The sequence below is a fragment of the Passer montanus genome, unplaced genomic scaffold, assembly GCF_014805655.1.
Source record: "Passer montanus isolate IOZ18808 unplaced genomic scaffold, ASM1480565v1 scaffold2, whole genome shotgun sequence".
In the NCBI taxonomy this organism is placed as follows: domain Eukaryota; kingdom Metazoa; phylum Chordata; class Aves; order Passeriformes; family Passeridae; genus Passer; species Passer montanus.
The window spans coordinates 5,328,149-5,348,463 of record NW_024366591.1 but is presented as its reverse complement, the minus strand read 5'-3'; the positions used below and the strand labels follow the sequence as shown (position 1 = coordinate 5,348,463).

Below are 20,315 nucleotides of genomic sequence, written 5' to 3'. Positions count from 1 at the left end.
GTGCACACATATACAAATATACCTTACTAAAGGTATCTGGGATGTCTCAATGATTTAGGGCTGTCAGTTTTTCCAAGTCACTTAAGCTTCTGTGGTATTTTATAAAAATTAAACCGTTTAATACAGTACGAAGCAACTGCAAAAAAAAATGTGTTTAAAGAAAATAGCATAGAAATGTAGCTTATCAAGCTGATAACCTGCCATCTGGCCTTTTATCTGCCTACACCCAGAGAAGATTTCACTGATTTTTATCAAGGCTAATTCCTGATTCCAGATTCTTAAGCTTCCACAAAAGCTCTCTGCAAGTTGTAATAAACATTCTTAAAAGCAAGTTTATGGAACAGAATCCAGTCTCACTCAGCCATGGTAAGGAATTAGTCTAGAAGCAATTAAATAATCCAAGCTTGTAAGCATTTTAAAAAATAACAATTTACTAAACTATGCAGCAAATTTACAAATTCACCCTCTAGGAGGAAAAAGTGAAGGTTTTTGACCACCCAAACACTCACATTCCATAAAGCTCCATGCGCTCTTTAGGTTGTATCTGGATGAGTATGTATTTTATCTTCTTTAGGTACTAAACATACTAAGTCTATGACACACTGAATTACTTGCTGTGGGCCCAAAGAGGAGAAAGGCCAGCTTTGTAGCTACTGGTCCCACCTATAGTATATGCAAACTTTTCTGGACTTGAAAATAAGAAAAAACCCACTTTGTCAGAGAAAGCTAAGGCCTGTGTTGCCTCAAGACCAATGCAGACACGTCGGAAATCTGTCATCATTAGAGAAAATACTTTTCAAGTATAAATGAGGTGAACCAGCCTACTGTATCTAAAACTGATCCGTTAGCTGTGGTTACAGCTGCACTGAGTCATGGCGTACCCTGACTTTAAAAGAATTTTAAAACTGACCCATACTCCACATACAACATACTTTTGCTTTCCCCTCTCACATACTCCTCCACATCAGGGGCCAAAACCCGAATGTTTCTGGAGCTAGACAAAGTACAGTTGTAAGTGGGCAAAATATTTCCAGTTAAACAAAACAAGCACCATAAATTCAAACTTTGGTGATAATCAACATTATTCAACAGGTAAAGAAAACTAAGCATTTAGCTGCTATGACCAATTCCACGGTAGCTTTAAATTGCACTGAGTGGGAAAAACAGATGAGAAGTGTCTTACTACACAGAGAAAAAAAAAGATAGATTGGCAGCCATACATCCAACATCTCAAACTTCCAATGACCTAGAAACTTTATGTCTAGTATATAAGGATGCTCTGCTTACAAGAAACCCCTTAAGGGAGTAAAGAGAAAACACTGAAGAGTTTTGTTGTTATTTTTAATGGAATAAGGGTTACTTGTTACTTTTTAATAAAATAATGTTTGCAATCAAGATTAACTTGCACACAAAGCAAGCAAGTGACTATACTCTCATCTTCTAAATGTGCTTCTCACAGGACAACCCAGAATGTTCTGAAGTGGACATCCTGAAATGGCTTTAATAAATTATACTGCAGTGTACTCTTGTGCATATGTAGTTGTATGGGGATTTTAACAGTGTTCAGCATGGAAAGCAGGTACAATGACACAAAGAGCTCTAGAGCATCTTCTGAACAGAAATATATAAATTTACAACAGCATAATTTCTCTCACTCCAGGAATGCAACTGGCCTAACATTTAATTCTAAGATTGGAATCAAGTATTCAACAGTTCCTAACTTACTTTACTTTACTCTTCCTATCACTAAATGGGAAAAGTGGTAAGTAAATGCAAAAGGTTTCATATACAATATTTGTAAAAGACTAAGCAAATTTTGTTCATTAGATTTCTTAACCTTTCTGAAAAAAAGAAATCTTCTTTATTATTATAAATGCTGCAACTTAATACGATATACTACAAATGCATTAAAGGTACTCTTCATTTTCAAACAAATAAATTAAATACATAAGCCTGTTTGATCGCACTTCTCTTTTGTTTCAAAGGAAAAACCTTTCACTGAGCTCAAGGAAAATATATTGCTTAAGCTCTATTTCACCCAACAAGGGTTAACTTTTTAATGTACACCTGCTATAAGTACTCCATGAGCACTGACACACTAATAATACTCAGAGTTATGTACAAATCTACAAGTTGTACTGCAGGTCCTGTGATGCTCTTCCTTGGTAAGTCAATTCTTAATTGCAGCTTAATTATGTCTGCATTAAGCTTCACAGGCAAGATATAATGGGCAATATATTTTGGAAAAAAACCCACCCTGTACGTCTGCACTTTTTCAAAGAAATGGCACTTGCCTTTATAGTAAGGATAAATTACAACTCAAAAAACCCAGAACATTAACTTCCACATAAGGCAGGCTCTGCAGTTTCAGATGGATACAGCATAATCCTGGATCAGTGTGTACACTAACACATACTATTAAGCACCTAAATTCCTACTCCAACTGAGATTATTACTCATACAGTAAAAAGTCAATACAAAACTTACTAAGTTCCAAAAGTCTTTTCCATTAATACGGGGGCGGGGGGCAGGGTGGGGGGGTGGTTAGGGACGACTGTATTAACATGTATCTAAACAGAATTTTCAAAATTGTTAGAATGCCAGAATTTCAAGAAGCCTGGTAGAGGAATTTTAGCTACAATATACGTGCACTGCAATTTCAGCAGGCATGCTAAAAAGTGCCTGCATACACAGGGTGTTAGTGCAATGAGGAAATGACACATGAATTTTAAAACTCTCTTTCTTTCCGAAGGCCTAAAATACATGTCTGGGCCACCTATTTGCAGTATCAATCTAAGTACAAGTGAATAAATAAGACAAAACCCACTCCACCTGAGCAGAGCTGAGGTCTCACTGGCTACTGAGAAGAACAGTCACACTGGGATGGTGTAACATTCAGATTTTACACAGCACATAAAACCATTAAAAAAAAATTTGTACAACATCTACAGGGCACCAAAATTTAAGCAAAAACTCTGCTGGAAGTTCGGAATCAACAAAAACCAGGCAAATTGCTAACACAACAGCTACTTATTCATTCATGATAAAAACTAAACTGGCAACCTACACACAATTTTATTTCTGTCAGACTGAGAAATCTGTTCTGTAAATGAGAATTATACACTACATTTTCCCTCAGGTCCTCCTAAGAAGCCTGTTTGGCAACACCAGTAGTTTAGTTTAGTAGTTTAGTGATGAACATAAAAAAAAAACCAACAACAAAAAAAGAAAAAAAAAAAAAAGAAAAAAAAAAAAGCCAACAAAAAACCACCTCCTCAAAATTTTAAATCTTATTACTGAAACATTTCAATTAAGTCATGCTGGAAGAAAAGACCAGAAAATTTCCTTAAATATTTAGAAAACACAGTTACAGGAAGGCTTTAAATGCTGAGGTATTTGAAATCTTAAGACCTAGAACACATGTAAAAAGCTAACAAAGTAAAAAAAAATCCTATCAACTGTCTATATTTGCAAACACAGGTTAGATCCACATTTGTATATTGTTACCAGTACAATTAACTATAAGCATAATTTTCAATTTTGGGGAAAAAATAATAAATGAACGTTTAGACCTATTCCTTCTACATGGATCTCCTACAAGATATTTGTAGAAAAAAACCTTCATAAAAATTTTACTCTGAAATTGATATTCCTGTAGTCTCAAACCCTCCTCAACACCTTGAACTGACTGCTAAATACAAAATGACAAACAGTGGTTTAGAAATTAAAGCAAATTAGAATTATTTAACTTATCCTTAAGAACAAACAAGGTTGCCAAATAATGCAAATTATTTATGGGTAAGATGTTTCAAATTGTTTTTAGAACAGTAAGATTTTTATTGACTGCTGAACTGTCATACTCATGTTTTAAATGCTTCTATTAAAAAAGAAACACCTTATCACCTCTCATACTATTTCGGTAAGCACTACTTAGTCTGACTACCTAGAAAAAAAATCCTAGAAAAAATCCTAGAATATACACTCTAATTTATGTGCCAGTGGGGCCATATACATATGTATTTTAAGGTCCTTGTATATATTTTAGGGTAACATTTTCTGTTGATACGACTAAAAGATGACTGAACAAGAAGCAGAAGTGTGCCATACTTTAAAGAACTAAATCACAAGAAACTAATGAAGATAACCAGCATGCAAAGATTGATCAACAAAGCTTGCTCTATCATTCCTGTGGGACATGGGAATCCTTTCTTTTGTACAGTAGGAATCTTAAACAGAATTTAAATGCCTCTCCTCTGGGAACGTGTTCAATAAGACACCCTAACTGCAACGAATTTGAATGTTCTGATCTTTTCAGAAGGATCTAGAGAGTATTAAAAATCTTACACTGCTTGGGACACTGATTTTAATTATTCTACTAAGATTTTATAAGAGGAAAACAGACTTTTAGAGGAACCTGGATTAAAGCCAACTAATATGACAAGTAAACAGATCACAGGTCATGCTATTCATGCTCTGGCACAGTAAAACAGTAGTTATCACACCTGAAACTTTAAATATTAATAGTCACTTCCACAAATTTCAGAAGTACATATGAAGTAGAAGGTAAAAAATTAGTTTTTTCTTTCTAGATTTTAGAAAGTTAGCTACTAACATCTGACTATATTTAACTGCATGCTGTATTACATAGTTGCTACATGAACAAATAACTACTGGCAGGTTTAAACAGGCAAGAGAGCAGGAAAAAGTACAGGGATAGTAAAACTTCAGAGAAAAACAGTCCCAACAGAAACCTGAACGGACTTACCATGGATTCTGTTCTTCCAACAACAGAAAACCACATTTTGATCTCCGGGACTACAGATCCTTGAAAGAAAAAAAACAATTCTCCACTTCTCTTCCAGCCCTCAACAGCAACCACCAGCTCTAGTCTGCTGGATTTTCCAAGATACCCATCAAGATAACTCAGAGCTCGATGCTATGACACAGTGTAGCATTTATCAACACCAACTATAACCAATACAATGTTCAGACTCTTACATAATCAGTTATGCTGTTCTGACTTCCATTTACTTTAGAGGCTTTATTAAACCCTGAAAACGGCTAGAAAAAACAAAAAGGAAGCCCTTTTGTACTAAAGACAAAAAAATCTCCAAATTAAACAGGAAGTAGTGTGCTGGCCAACAGATGGCTAAGAAGTCACATGTGAAAGCCCCCAAAAAAGTGATATATTTTTAAAGTAAACTGCATGCACACGCAGCTTCCAAATCATCTGGATTTCATAAAAACTTAACCACAATGTGGTTGGGAGTCTGGCAGCTTTTAACATCAAAACATCTTTCAGAGTTACAGCAACTAAAGTCTGCACACAACCTCAAAAAGCAACACTGTTCCCTATGCCCGACCACTCCTACCAACTACATTTCCATATTCCATTACAAAAGCTATTGCTAATAAAGTTACAGAGTACTACTGTAAGAAAACATGCAATATCTACCAAAGGGCAGAACAAGAAGTTATTCTTTTGAATCACATATGAAGCTATACACCTTAATTTTAAATAAAAATAAAAATTGGTTTAAAGCATTCAGTTTGAGAATTGCTCTTAGGTATTTTCCAAATTTATAAAAAAATAAAACAAAACCCAAACAAGCACAACACTGTTTACAATGCTCTGGAAGATAACATCTGTTTCATAAGTAAGCTTGTTTTCTCTCCTATGTTTGCATATAGCATATGCACTTACTACATGTTTGCTCAGAGGGGCTGTCCTGCCTCAGACAACACCAAAGTGAGGTGAATTAGGTGATGCACTGAATTTCTGCTCTCTCTAGCACTCCTGTCAGGCCTTTAAAAATTCTAATTAAATAAAATATGAGCAGTTGTGATTAGGAAGTGAAAGAAGTAATGCACTCAAACATTTTACCTGTCTCTAGGAGGGAAGAGGATGGAAGACAGGGTTCCCCAGGGACCTGACACTTTCATATACTCCTTGACTCACCTCTTTAGGTTTTGTTTTGGTTTTAATTACATTAATGTATACATGTTTGCAATCACTTAGTATCCCAAGGTAATACTTCTATCATAAGAATAAGCAGGTGCACAGCATTTCAATGCAAGTTGCATTCCTTCTCTGCTTGTACAACCTTTGCTTCAACTTCAATCCTTGTTTTTTGATTGCAGAAGAGAAGGTGTATCACTTGATAATTTGGTGTAATGGTATTACATAAGGTATGATTTCTAATTTTGTCATTAGAAACTCTTAATTGGTACAGGCTTTAAGCCAATAAAACCTCAAAACTAATAAAAATTCAATCATTAGATTACAAAAATTTCAGATGTTTCCTCAGATATGAACAGAGATTTACTAGGAAAGCACACATTTTTTTTGCAGTGGGTAGAAGGAAAATAAACAGTCCATTGATATTATTTTTCTTTATGATCTCTTGAGAATCTGCTCACTTTGTCCACCTCTATAATATCATCAAGCTGCATGTTAACAAACTCAATCCAAAGCCCGTGACAAGTATGAGAAGCCCCGTAACAAGAAAGGCAGGTCAGCACTGACATGCAAAGGTATTCACGCATGTTACTGAAAGCAAATATTTTGTCACATCACAGGAAAAGAACTGTTTTCCTAACAAAAACTAAACAGATTCAGGGTTGTCCTACACTGGTTGGAGCAGGGCCTGTTGACCAGCTGCATTTTCTACTGCTACAGGTCTTTCGAAGCACTGTAGAAACCAACAGTTCATTAAACACAACTGGGTCAGCAATCAAACTGGGCTCCTGTGCAGAGCAGCAGCAACTAGGTATTTCTGAAAGTATGAGCTTTCATTTCTACAACTTTAAGAGCACCTAATAGCCAATCTCTTACTATTAGAAAGTTTAGAAAAATCCGAATCTACTCTCATAATTGCCTCTCCCTCTCATTTCAGGCATTCCATCCAGTTAATGTTTAGAAAATTTTACAAATAGTCTATCAGACTTCCTCCTGCATTTTTGAAGTTAAAAATGAAAATTTTAACTTTTACGCTGCTAAAAGATATACTATTTGAGACATGTAGAAAAATATGCTAGTAAATATCAGCAATCTAAGGAATAGAAAGAAAAAAATGCACCAACCCTTGCTAGCTTCTCAGTCACACTCACTCAATTCTCTAAGCTGTTCTGCTCTGACCAGATTGAGAAAATTAATGCTTGTGTATTCTTTGTATTCTTCTTTACTCTTTTTTTTAATGAAGCCTATTACAGGAAAAACACACTGATAATTACTCACAGTAAGCAACTTTGAACCTCTTGAAAATAATCCTACTTAACTACTACAGCAACTTGTTTCAAACAATGCATACGATCATTTCTATACAATGACCATTCTGATTACTTCATATTAAGCAGAAGTTTCTATTGTACAAACACCAAAACAAAAACAATCTGTTTCTTGCTTATTTCAGAGCAAGATTTAAAACATGACTGTTTTTATATCAGAATTCCAATATTAGGACAGCACACAGCAGTAAGATAAAATATGACTGCCTGAACCAATGTTTCTGCAACTGTGCAGATGAAAACTCTTCCTTCTGTGACTGATCAGGTATTACTTTACTGATGTCAGAAATCACGAAATGTTTTAAATAACTTGTAAAAAACTTTCAGATCAAGCTTATGCACTGACCAGTAGCACTCTTACATACTGCTAATGGAAGCTACATGTCAGTTGTTAAATCAACATCTAGAAGCCAACCAGTTTGATGAAACAGGAAACTTTTCCCTCTGTAATATGCTGCTTCTCTCTAGATGAGAAATTAGGTTTAAGAGTAAAGTGAAAAAAAATTACTTCCATGGCACATTTTGAACCATTCAACAGAAATGCAGATGGCAGTAAGAAGTCAGATACATATTTAATCCAGTGTCAAGAACAAGTATTCTCAAATTATTAACACATTCCACTACAATCAGAGCAGAAAATTGACTTACATTTCCCAGATCCTGAACTGCTTCCTCAATAATTGCTGATTGTTTAGAACTATACACCTGACACCAGGTACTCCTTTACAGATGTCAGAAATAATTCTTAAAAGCTGATACCATGCAAGATTACCATTTCAAGAACAGACTATGAAATGAGTGAAGGTTGTAAAAAAAAACCAAAAAACCAAACAGTGCTGTTTAGAAACAACTGACTGTGTGAGGTCACTTAAAACAATCATGTTTTCAGCTCATGCACTGGGTGCCAAGGAGTACCACAGTATTCTGAAGTTTGACATACTACACAGTGAAGAAACATGAGGAAAGACTTGCTCCATCTATTGTATACCACCTAATCACAACACAGACTTTTCAGTATCACTGTTGCATAATTTATGACAAATTTTAAACTCAAAAGATTAAGTCTTTTCATATTTCATTTAGTTAATAAAGCAAAACCAACCAACTAGTGGAGTCTTCCATCTGGTGGCTGGAGCTGAATGTGCATTTTATACATGACTACGTAGTGCTACTAGCTACACACCACCCTAGCTACTAGCTACAGCATACACCCACAATTTTGGCTATTACACTGTAGGTCTCCACTGTAAAGAAACAAAACTGAATCCATTCTTGCACCTCTGTGCAAAAGAAAAGGTGTTGTCTTCATGGCAGAAAGTACTCCAACTTTAATGTATACATTTTGAATTGTTTTACTTATTCATCAATTAACACACATTCTTTGTGTCTACTTCTTTACTTCCAGAAGTGCTAAATACACCTGTTTATTAATTCCATTTAATAACTGCTAACTTTTGGCTCTGAAAAAACTGAATAAACCTGTAGCAGAGGTTCGAATTGAAGTGTTGTAATAACTACATCCATATTATGTTTTCCCTTGTATTGTCCATCTGTATATTTTATAGAAACATTTCCCAATCAGAATAAAAGCATGATCAACACGATGTTACAAACAACTTAAGGGAAACAGACTTTTTCCATTAACATTTGCCACACCAGGCTTTTTTCAGTAAGACTTAAATAAACTGACTTCCATACCTTGGCAGCAACGATGCTCAGTCCCATTCCATTTTGTTTTTTTAGTGTTACAGTGATAATCTCAGGTTCTTTTCTCAGAGGCTGAGCCTATCAAATAGCAAAGGGAAAAGAAGAAAAAATTCCCAAGTTCATATCCACTGCCAGGCTAGGAAAGTAACTAAGCAAAATAGTTCATTACAAACAAAACTACTTTGTTAGAGCAGCAGGTCTCACATTCTAAATAATATACATGGTATCTATTTTACAGGTAGAATAGCTAACATTTAATTAACATGGATTCATATTAAGTACTACACCTGTGTTATACTACACCACTGAAACTTGAGGTCTACTCATTGTTCCTCCTTCTTTAATTCAGTAAAATAATTATTAATGAATTACAAATCAAAATGCAACCAGTCTATAAAATTGTAGTAACTTTTAATGAAAACTGAAGTTCAGACTCCATAGGCCCCTATTACAAAGGTGAGGGTAATCTACAGAGAGATCAATTTGTAGTGCTGCGTCTAGAAGATGATACTATCTTCACAGAATTATTAAGAAGCCAATTAATTTCAAAGGCAGAATTAAACCTTTGAAATCAAGGTCCAAAAAATTTCACTTCTGAATACTCTTGAATACAGCCGGAGTCCACAAACATGCTCAGTCTCTTTTTTTTTTTAATGTATCTTTCAACATCGCCAGTTCCTCAACTCAAAAAGTTGTCATCACAATCTTCATTAGCTGAAGAATGTCAGTTGGAGCACATTAGCTTGTATTCACACTGAAACAGAACTGTAAGTTCCACAAGACCCATTACAAGCAAAAATATAAGCCAAGAAGACTAATTTAAAAAAAATAGTACTTTCTGATTGAGTTCAAGTATTAGAAATGCAAGTGGTTTTTAAGCTGAAAACACTAATTGAAATATGATGCTATTTCTGTTTAGTTGCTCTAAAAAATATTTCACATAAAGCCACCATCTTTCCAAAACCAAGCTGTTCTGTAACTTTGATAATCAAACAGACAAGCAGAAAAAAGCCACCACAAAACAAACCCTTACAACAGAAAAGAAAAAACCCTTACCTTGCACTGAAGTAAGACCCTTTTTAGTAAGTATGATATAAGGAAAATTAAAGATGTTTTGGTTTTTTTTCAGGAAAAAGCACCAGACTAGAACTTAATATTAAATATTTGGTTGGTAACTGCCAATTTGTAAATAAAAGCAGCTTGCAGTTCCGTAAGTTATAGATCCACATCCATATATATTATTGCTCGTCTTTAGAAGAAATTTCTTCACTGTTTATTCTCAAACTGGGGGAATATGATAAAGTTTACTTATGTGAAAATTATAATCATGCTACAGCCTAGAAAAAGTGACTTCAAAAAAATCTCCAAACAGCTCCTTAAATGCAATACTTCACTAATTAACTATATGTTTAAAAATGAAGGCTATTCTTCCTAATAAGGACTAAAACTGATCACATAAAACTCAATGCCTTGCCAAGACTGCAATCAGTCATCATTCACTGAATCAATACTTACCAGCTCAGCATTCTCGTGGGACAGGTGACTTTCATAATCTGCACCTTCAAAATATATTGTCCATGTGCCTGGTGACCGTGGATGAGGTGTTAGTCTACAAAAACCTAAAAGAAAAAGTAACATCAATATAGTCATGGTATTTTCTCAAGGGATTAATTAAAATAAAATAGTATTCATCTTTTTATGTTCATTAGCATGTCAAATCTCATATCTCAGATGCCATTATAGGCTTTGCTACTACCTACAAAATCCTATAGTTCTATAGTTGCTGCTTCTCAGAAGCATAATTTAAAAACACTGCAAACTAATAGAAAACTCCGGGGCCGCAAAATATTGCTTTTACGCACCAGATTCAGAACTAACAAAAGAACTAACCTCTTTGACAGAGTGGATCTAAAAATTCTTGCAAACCACTTGGAACATTTCTGACAACATCACAGGAATAACCATCTTCTGGTAAGAGAAAAGGTAGCTGTAAGTCAGGATCCTCTTCCAGCTGAACTTCTCGGCCATCGCTGCGAGCAAGTTCATCTGCAGTATTTTCTGCAACAGTTACTACATTCTCTATCAATTCCTGGACAGAAGGCAGAAAAACATTGTTACTACAAAATGATAATTTTATTAAGTTAAAAAGCCTTACATTAAGAAGATGCTAAGATTGCAAGAAAAATCAACTTCTTCAGCTCTGCTATTTACAGTCAGTACATGGCAGTGCTTTATTTTATGAAATCCCACAGATAATTGTATTAGCAAATGAGAAAGAAGCTCTTATTTTTACTTCAATATTTTCCAAACCTGCAGTGCATGTTTTTAATTACTATTATTATTAGTAGTAGTAGTAATGATGATGATAATAATAAAAACCCAAGCAACTATGGAATTCTACCTATGTGTAAACAGGTTAAATAGGTTATATTCTTCAGCAAAAGACTTTTTAGTTTGGCAGCCAATACATAAAAACATCTCCAAGCTACATGTCCTTCCTCCTATTTTCCCAACACCACGCGAGCTGTTGTATTTGTGCTTCTGACTTAATAAACAAATGTATCCAAAGTTAATAAAAGATGGACTCTGTAGACAATGCACTCAGCTATATAAATATTAGACTACCTCTGCCTTTTTTCTTTGAGATCAGTGAACTATCAGAGTTTACCAAAGAGTGTTTTTTACAATTCTGCAATAACACAGCTGTCTTTTGAATTTCGCCATGAATAAAATTTAGAGTAGTCAGTCATCTTAAATATCAAGAAAAAAAGACATATACATATATACACATATAAATTCCAGGTACAAATATGTTAATCAAAGGACAACCTGTCTGCTGCTTGTATGAAGGAATTTAAGATCCCTCAATTTAAGATCCTACATGTCAGAAAGCGTAGTGTTTCTGATGCTTTCCTTTGATTTCCACAAAGTAGCACACTTTGTACCTTCTGGTTATGCAGAACCAGATTTTAGGGGCGCTCAGTTCTCTCTTATGGCACCTTTCTGTATTTCATTACAAATGGTGTAAGATGCAGTGACACCTCTCTGAATATGTTCAACATGGAATGGTACCGTCCTTTCCAACTCAGCGTAAGAGATTCTTGTTAACACCCTGCTTGAGTCAGTGAAGTACATCCACCAAAGGTAAGATAGCTACTCACAGCCAATGTTTTTTTATCTCCAGTATGTTAAAACTGGACAATGAGTGATAGAAGAGACTTACTGTTGGGATGAGTGGTTCATCTGGAGCACAGTGATAATTCTGCAACAAGGCTTGCAGCTGCAGAGAATTCAGCTTAAAGCAAGTACTGTTAATATTTGGAACATCTGCATGTGAGTATTTGTCCATGGTAAGCAATGTGGTTGCCTACAGGGGAGAAAAAAGTCCCAGATGACAAATTCAAACCAGAATAAAACTTTAAGCTTTGTGTCTAAATGTTCTTTAGATCCGGGAAAAGAGAAAGCAAGACAGATTTGTAACAGAAGCAACATCAATAGACCCCTCCCAAACAAACACTAAATAAAGATGAATTAATACTAAATCTGTCATAAATTAAGCATATCAATTTTCAGTTGCTCTTCCCGTCTCTGTTCAGTATAGTTACAGTTCAGTCTTATAAATGGAGATTTAACAGCCATGTTCACTATTAATTTCACTTGTAACTTAAACATTTACAATACTGAAAACATGTTTTGTGTCTTTACCTCAATGCTACCTCAGCATTCCAGGACTTACTCACTCAAGCTATACTTGTCCACATGCTATTTTCTAGGAACACAGCACAAGAAATAGTGTCTTTGAATATACAAATATGTAAAAAGTGTTAATCACAAATATACTCACCTGTACTATTCTGCTCAGGTGGCAATCAGCAGCCAATTCTAAACCTTGTTTTTCTGCCCAGGCTTCAATGTGGCCAAGCTGCTGGCGCATGATAGCTCCCCAGTAATGCGAACATAACCCTGAATCTGGGGCTGTAACTAATCTGTTAAAAAGCCACATGTTGATAAAATGAAAGAGCTGGGAGAAGAGCTGTATGGTCAGAGCAGCATTTACTCTACATCGTCGCAACAGGGACATGGCTCCAGTCAAGGTGTGCAGCACATCATCTACAGAGATAAAAGAAAAAGTCACCCATATTCACAAATTGCAGAGGACACCTGGTTTAGGCAGTAACACAAAGACACTCAAGTCAGGCTGGTGAATGCTATGAAGAACCTACATGTATTTAATTACATAGTCTTTCAGAAATACACTTACTGGTCCATCATTTTAAAGATAGAGGAACATTAAAATGCTAAGTGGAATGTAACCCCTGAAATGAAAATAAATTCTTGGGGAAAATATTTATCATATAAGTAAATAACTGGCTATACTCAACTTTTAAATCACATTCTCACTTCAGTAAACTGATCTTTCTATTAGTTTTTATAACAAGTTCATATTCTGTTCTTCTATGCAACCTTTATATTCTACTGTTTCAAATGCATATTTCAATTATTCCATAGCTTCTTCTAAGTATCAAATTGTACTCAGAAATTTCAGCTGAAGTTATTTGCATTGTATGATGCAGTAAAACTATAGAATGCACCTTCTTTTCATACAACAGATTTTTAAAACACTTCAAAATCCCATTTTCCAATTACTCCATTGCAATATTATCTAACAAGCAACAGGGACTTCTATTAGCATCACCAGGAGCAAACATCCTCATATGCTTCCCAGTGGAAGCAACACATTTATCTCCAGGTCTTCTTTAAAGCAATACTTTTAATTGGAAATCTCTTTTGAAGAAACCATTAGTATTTTTTAGAATTGAAACTCAGGATTGTGTCTGAAAAAAATACCTGTATAAGAAATCTATAATGCGGCTCAAAAACAACTGAAATAAGAACAGCATCTGCTTTTATTCCAGTATCAGTTTGCTACATTTTCTGGGTTGGTGTCCCCAGAAATACTCTCACAGTACAAGGCACTACAAACATAACAGTGCCTAGCCAGTCTTCCTTAAAGGCTCAATGCAGGAGAAAAAGCAAGAACAGAAAGCTTAATACCTAAAGTACCAGATAGTATCTATGAAATTTTCCTAGTTCAACAGAATGCTCTGTTTAATTGTTCTGCAGATCACTTTTCCTTCAATTATCGAGGCATTAGAAGTCTGAGCACAGTCACCGAGCCAGGATTACAGACACAGGGTGATACACATTGAGCAGGGTGCTCTGGTGGCAAGCATCATGTTTTAAGTATCACAGCAGCAGGGAACCCTGGCAGGAATCTACATGACCAGTCAGCCTGACCTTAGGTGGGGCTGGGACACCCCAATGTCACCCCCAAGAGCTGGGAGGCTCTTGATTAGCTTCTCCCATAACATCTCTACAGTAATGGGAGGAAACTGCCAATGTGAGGACTAGATAAACTGGTGGCAACACATGGTTGGACAATAGGACTTGGTGGATTTGTGGATACAATGTCCAGTTGGCAATCACAGATTAGTGGCTTATCTCATTATCTGAGCAATGTGATGGAGCATATTCTCAGCAAGTTCACAGATTATACCAAGAGGAGGCAAAATACTGATATGCTAAAGAGCAGCAGCATTTTTCAGAAGGGCCTCATTAGGCTGGAGAAATGGCCTGACAGGGATTTCATGAAGGTCTAAGTAAACTGCATGTGGGACAGAGTAAATCTGTGCAACAGCACAAGGCAGGTGCCACCTGAACAGAAAACAACCCTGATGAAAATTATGGAGAGATCCTAGCATGCATCAAGTTGAATGTGATTGAACAGCATGTCATTGCTTGAAAGGTATCCAGTTGCACACTTAGCTCTTGAGTCAGCAGCAGTGCAGGTAGCAGAAAGGAGAGAGGGAAGCAATCCTTCCTATGCATTCAGCATTGTGAGACTGCATCTGGAGCACAGCATCCAGTTTCAGAATCCCTGGTACAAGGAGGATACAGGTTTAAGGGACCAAAATTCAGCAGAGATCAAGTAGTCTAACCTATTTTAGGTCTCTGAGGATTATTTTCCTCTGGATCATCAAGGAATGCTGGCATGTAGTTATTAAGCTCTGACTGCAGACAATGAACCAGGTACCTGGAAGGGAATAATGAAAAAAGTGAATTTTAAATCCTCTATGTGTTCATTACAAAGGTTCTAAAGAGAAGAGTTCTGTCAAATTATAAGACTCCTGAAATTTCTGTGCTATGAATGTGATTATAGAAAACCCAATAATACTTTTTAAAAGGCCTGAGAGACCAATTTTCCCATAAATTTCCTAGAAACACTGCACAAACAATTAGGTTGTCCAGGAACAAGCAATATTTACATGCAGTATTGCTACTACACTGGTGAGAGACAGTTGTATGCTACACGAAGAGATGCTGACAGGCCAGTCTTGGGTTTCGTAAGTTTGAAAAAATTTCTTCTAAAGTTTGAAATAATTTCTTCTAAACAGAAATAGATTTTTTCTTTCTTTTAAAATCTAGCAAGAGTAGTACTTAAAAAAAATTTCATGTTGTGACCCAATACACAAAATCCTGAAATGACCCTAAGGCTTTGTGTGAGAAATTTTTTGATTCTTTTAGTTCTCTTTAACTACCTTTAACTACCCCAAAATAAAAATCTGTTTTAGTATCCTTTCTCTTCAAGTAATTAAACATTCTCTTTAACTCTGTTTTTGCTAATTTATATTTTCTGTTAAGAACTGAACTAAAATAAATCAGATTGTAAACATATGTATACAAGAAAATATTTCATGGCTTTCTAAAACTCCCCCTTCATTTCACTGAAAACATTTTTAATGAAATACAATTGCTAGAAATTAAATCCATGGCAATTTCAACCAGTCCTGGAGTAACTCATTACCATCAAGTGACATTTTCACAGCACTTCTTTCTGTTCATGCTTCAGTTGTGCTTTTTTTATTTACATTCTAAGTCCATATTCCAGGGGTTTCCAGAAGTTTAATACATGCATTTGCAATGTGCCATGTTACACTATACTTAGGGAAAATCCACACAACTAAAATTCAATAATATGTTTGCATATAGACAGCTCATAATGTGGAGAGATAAATACTGCACCATTCCTTCCTGGACGCAGCAATATTCTGTCTTTGATGACTACCTGGCCAATTAAAGTAGCAGGAAATTATTTTAAGACTGTAATTCAAGACACTGAATGTGGGAAAAGGTACAGCTTCATTTACAACTGGTGATTTACAGATGCTATAAAAATTGAAAGACTTTGTCAAAATAGCTACTTGCTATACCGTACCTGCCCAAAATTTACTGACCAGAAAAAAAAAGGAATTTGCGGGAACCCGTACAAAGGGGTCTGGTGCTCCCCTGAAACCTTTTGAAAGCTGAGAAAGCAATGACAAGGTTTCACAAACTACACATATTGTTCTTCTGAGAAACACAGCCCCTTCAAAGCTAAACTGTTCAGCCATGGCTAGCTCTCCCAGTCTCATCACAGCATAAAAAGAGCACACAATACCATATTTCATATTACAGAAAAATGAAAATACTGTATTTAAAACAGTCATCTTACAAGTGGGAGTAGGCTGGGTTTAAGTCACCCAAGGTGCACTGGGATGTCTCTAAACATCAGTTTCTGATTGGCAAATTTGCTGTGAAATACTTGTTCAGTAGTGGCTTGGGGAGAAGGAAAAAATCTGCATGTGAACAAAAATGAAGCCTTTCTTTTAGACTAATGCTGTGCTCAGCCAATATTGTTATTTTTATTTAAGGACATTTTCCTCTGAAGGTTTCCCTTCCCATTTGGTTATTTCATTCAATTTTTCCTTTAATCAGTATTGTAATTGCCTGAGCTGGCAAGTATAGCTTCATTTTTACTGCAAACCAAAACCTGTCCGTCCTTTTTTAAGAAAAATCTGTGCAAAGAAACCACTGTGAAAATTGCTATTTATGAGAATTATGAAAGTAGATTATATTCAGAAGGCCTTAAAGAGCATAAGATTCATTACTTTAAAGACCCAGGAATATTTAAGCCTATGTATTTACATCCTAACAGCAAAACTAAACTTTCCTCACAATTTCACATTAAATTAAGAGAAAGTAATCAACACAAACTGAATTTCCCTAAAGTTATCATTGGTAGCATTAACAATCACAAGATCATCTAACAGACGAAACTCATGCACAACTCAGTGATCCATATTCACAACACAGGGCATCTATCTAAAGAAGTAAGTCTAGGCCATTCTTATAAGTTTTCCTCTCAGGTATTTAACAATACTCGAAAGATATTATTGCAATATCTAAAATTTGGCAGAAATGTGAAGTTGTTCTATAAATCCCAGAAATGAAAAGAAAATGGTAATTGAAACAGAAGTTTGATAGCCTTACTTGAATGCCATTTGAACCAAGTGTGCCAAAACATCTTGTGCATCCACAGTAATTCGGCTAAGATCTCTGTCTTGCTTTATGAAATTGAGTAGCTCAGACGCATTTGCCATCCAAAAGGCAAGGGCCCCAGCAATATTCTTCTGTTTCTGTAAGTGGCAAAAAGCAAGAAATAATACAGGGAAATAATTTTCTGATAAAGCATGGCAGCTTAAAAAGGCTTCAAAAGATAGACCAGTACCTCTTCCCATTTCACCAAACATCTCTCAGATACCAGATATTTGCAAAATGTTTGTACGTAATACTGCAATTGCTGTAACTACTACGTTCAATTTTAACATGTTCACTGAACACATGAAATGCTAATAAATTGCCAATAGCCACATCAATGAAAGCCACAGTGTAAACCTCAAATTACACAGTGCTAAGAGCTTAACAGATGCAGTATCTGGTAATCTGTGCACTTTTAAGCGCATATTCACTACTGCCCACTGCCACACTGATACTGCACTCACTGGCTTTGATACCATGTGATTCAGTATCAAGTACTGATCTATCTCACCATCTCCCGACCACAAATGCCAGGCCAGGCAACCTCAGATGAAATCCAAAGAATAGGAACCACAAACAACAAAAAAAGAAAACAAAGGGAAGAAAAAGAACTTTGGTCATTTCATATCCACATTGAAGTGCGTTAAGCAGAAATTATGGAATGCCGTAGAAGTTGCAAAGTCAAAAAAGGATTTTAGTACTGCATGTTCCAGTTGCTGAATGAGTGTTATGAACTGTTCAAGTCCAGCTGTTTGAGTATTGTATTTTGATATGGAAGCAGCATGAGAAACTGAGCTAAGCCAACATAGCTAGGATCAGTTCCCAGCAAATATATCCTACCTGATCAACCTGGTCTACCTCCTGGAGAAAAACAGACGAAGAAAATCAAACAGAATAGAAGAAAGAAATTTGTGAACAATCATGAAAGCTTTAGAAATCAAACACTAAATATGAAGGTACAACACATGGTCACAGTTATACACAGATGCATTAATCAGTAGCTACAGTGCAACTGAGCTCCTTCTAAAAAATTAATTATTTTAATAGGATCAGTAGCACAACAGCTATGAACTGAAGTGCCTACATGTTACAATTAATTCAAGGAATTAATGCCTTATTTGCTATCCCAGACTGGTTATTCCATGCTCAGTGTCCCAGAGAAACCTTGCAGAAATTTTTGCAGGCAATGGGGTAACTAGCCATCCAAACAACAGATCCTGGGAGCCATTTGCCCACACTGCTGCAATAGACACAATATGCAAACACACACAAAGAGGGAACAGAAACCCCGCATCCAAAACAAAAAAACCCAACGAAACAACAACATTCAAAAGCAAACAAAACACACAGAACACCTAGGACAGATTTAATACATGACTTTTCAATTAAAGAACAAAAAGATTGTTTGAAACAACAGAAGAGTCAAATGAAATACCATAATAAGTTTCTTAAATGTTGGTAAATATATAGCTACACTGAGTTAAAAGAAAAAAAAGAACCCACTAGATGTTAGTCTGATTATTTAGAACTGAGCTCTTAATTATTTTTTGCTTTCTGTTCAGATCACTCTCCCCCACCTGCAACACAGTGAGCTTAGATGCAAATATTTGAGGTGTTACTATTTTAATTTTAGTCAGAGCTCAAAACACCAAATTGCTGCTTTTTTATTTCCTCTCCCCTTCCAACCAAAGCATTCTTAACTGACTGAAGATGTTGGCACAGAACAAAAGGAAATGCTCCTTCTACAAACAAATGTTAAAATTTTGAAAGAATGAAAAATGCCACAGAATGATTTGGGAAAAAAAAAAAGATACACAGAAGAGCTTTTTAATATGAACTAAATTTCTAGTCCTGCTTTTTTATTGAAAGTACTGAGCCTTATAATAGATCTCTCCTATTTTATACTTATCTCATACAAAGTCATCTATAATATTTGGATATATGAAGTCACAAATTTAATTTGTTAGCAAACCTTCTTGAGTAACTTCACAAAGAGACTTAATAGCTTTCTGATTCCAGGCAGGCAAAATTAAGATCTCATGGCTCCTTTCACCATGACATTTGAATGAACCTCCTCCAATTTTTATGCAATCTCTGACTACTTTCAGTTAATTTCATGCAACTAGGCAACATCTTTCACAAACCACAAAAACTGCTTCCTTGCTGATGTGTTTGGAGATTAGATTTCAGCTGAAGTTATAAGGCTGTAGAAATGGCCTTTCACAAAGGACATTTTTTTTAAATCTGCTTTCTCACTGTACCTGCCTCTGTCACTACAAGTCTTTTTAGGTCCATTATAACTGGTATACATTAGTTCTATAAACTGACTTTCTTTGATTCAGACCTGTAACTTCCAGTTTATATTTGAAGCCTACTTCTCTCTGCTTACTCTCCATTCTAGCTGCTGAATTGCTTACGTGCAGGCTCTTGCCAGTTCTCCCCTACAGTCACAGTCTCCTCTCTTACACAGACAGATTTTAATTTTTTTTAATAAAAGAGCTTGATATTAATCTTTGATACCATTTCAATTTAATGAAATATCCATTGACTGTGACATCAAGATTCAAAGCACCATACTAGTTCATCACTTCAGAAGCAAACTGCTGTTCAGTCTCTGATCAACTTTGGAATGCACACAGAAGGAAAATGTTACTTTCTTATTGCAAAGTGTCCTCAACACCAGCATTTCCTCTGGATGTTTCTTGTGAAAGGTGGGAGCCTGCTGCATAAGATTACACAGGTCTACAGCTAACATTCCCTTGCTGAAAACTCCACTAAATCCTTCCAAAACCTGAACAATTTTGGTTTGCTGTGAGCTTCGTGCCACTCCTGTTGTTTAATTTCCTACTCTCCCTTAATCAAGCTGTTGTGTAACACTTGCATTGTAAATTCCCTAAGGCAGG

The 20,315-nt window shown here is 35.7% G+C and overlaps 1 protein-coding gene across 24 annotated transcripts in view; it reads right to left on the bottom strand.

Annotated features, from left to right (window-relative positions):
• The window catches only part of AFDN (afadin, adherens junction formation factor), a 115,704-nt gene that overhangs the window by 31,922 nt on the left and 63,467 nt on the right, over positions 1-20,315 (bottom strand). For 16 of the 24 annotated variants that reach the window (XR_005627229.1, XM_039706878.1, XM_039706889.1 and 13 more), the window contains 8 exons: positions 18,253-18,273; positions 17,365-17,510; positions 14,994-15,088; positions 12,839-13,104; positions 12,218-12,361; positions 10,885-11,083; positions 10,510-10,613; positions 8,986-9,072 (listed from right to left, as the gene is read on the bottom strand). Coding sequence is in view for 23 of the 24 variants with exons in the window: in XM_039706878.1 (XP_039562812.1) it covers positions 8,986-9,072; positions 10,510-10,613; positions 10,885-11,083; positions 12,218-12,361; positions 12,839-13,104; positions 14,994-15,088; positions 17,365-17,510; positions 18,253-18,273 (1,062 nt within the window). In the remaining variant the exon portion in view is untranslated. The remainder of the gene's footprint in view (positions 1-8,985; positions 9,073-10,509; positions 10,614-10,884; positions 11,084-12,217; positions 12,362-12,838; positions 13,105-14,993; positions 15,089-17,364; positions 17,511-18,252; positions 18,274-20,315) is intronic. The other 8 variants (XM_039706882.1, XM_039706901.1, XM_039706900.1 and 5 more) reach the window with 1 other exon arrangement.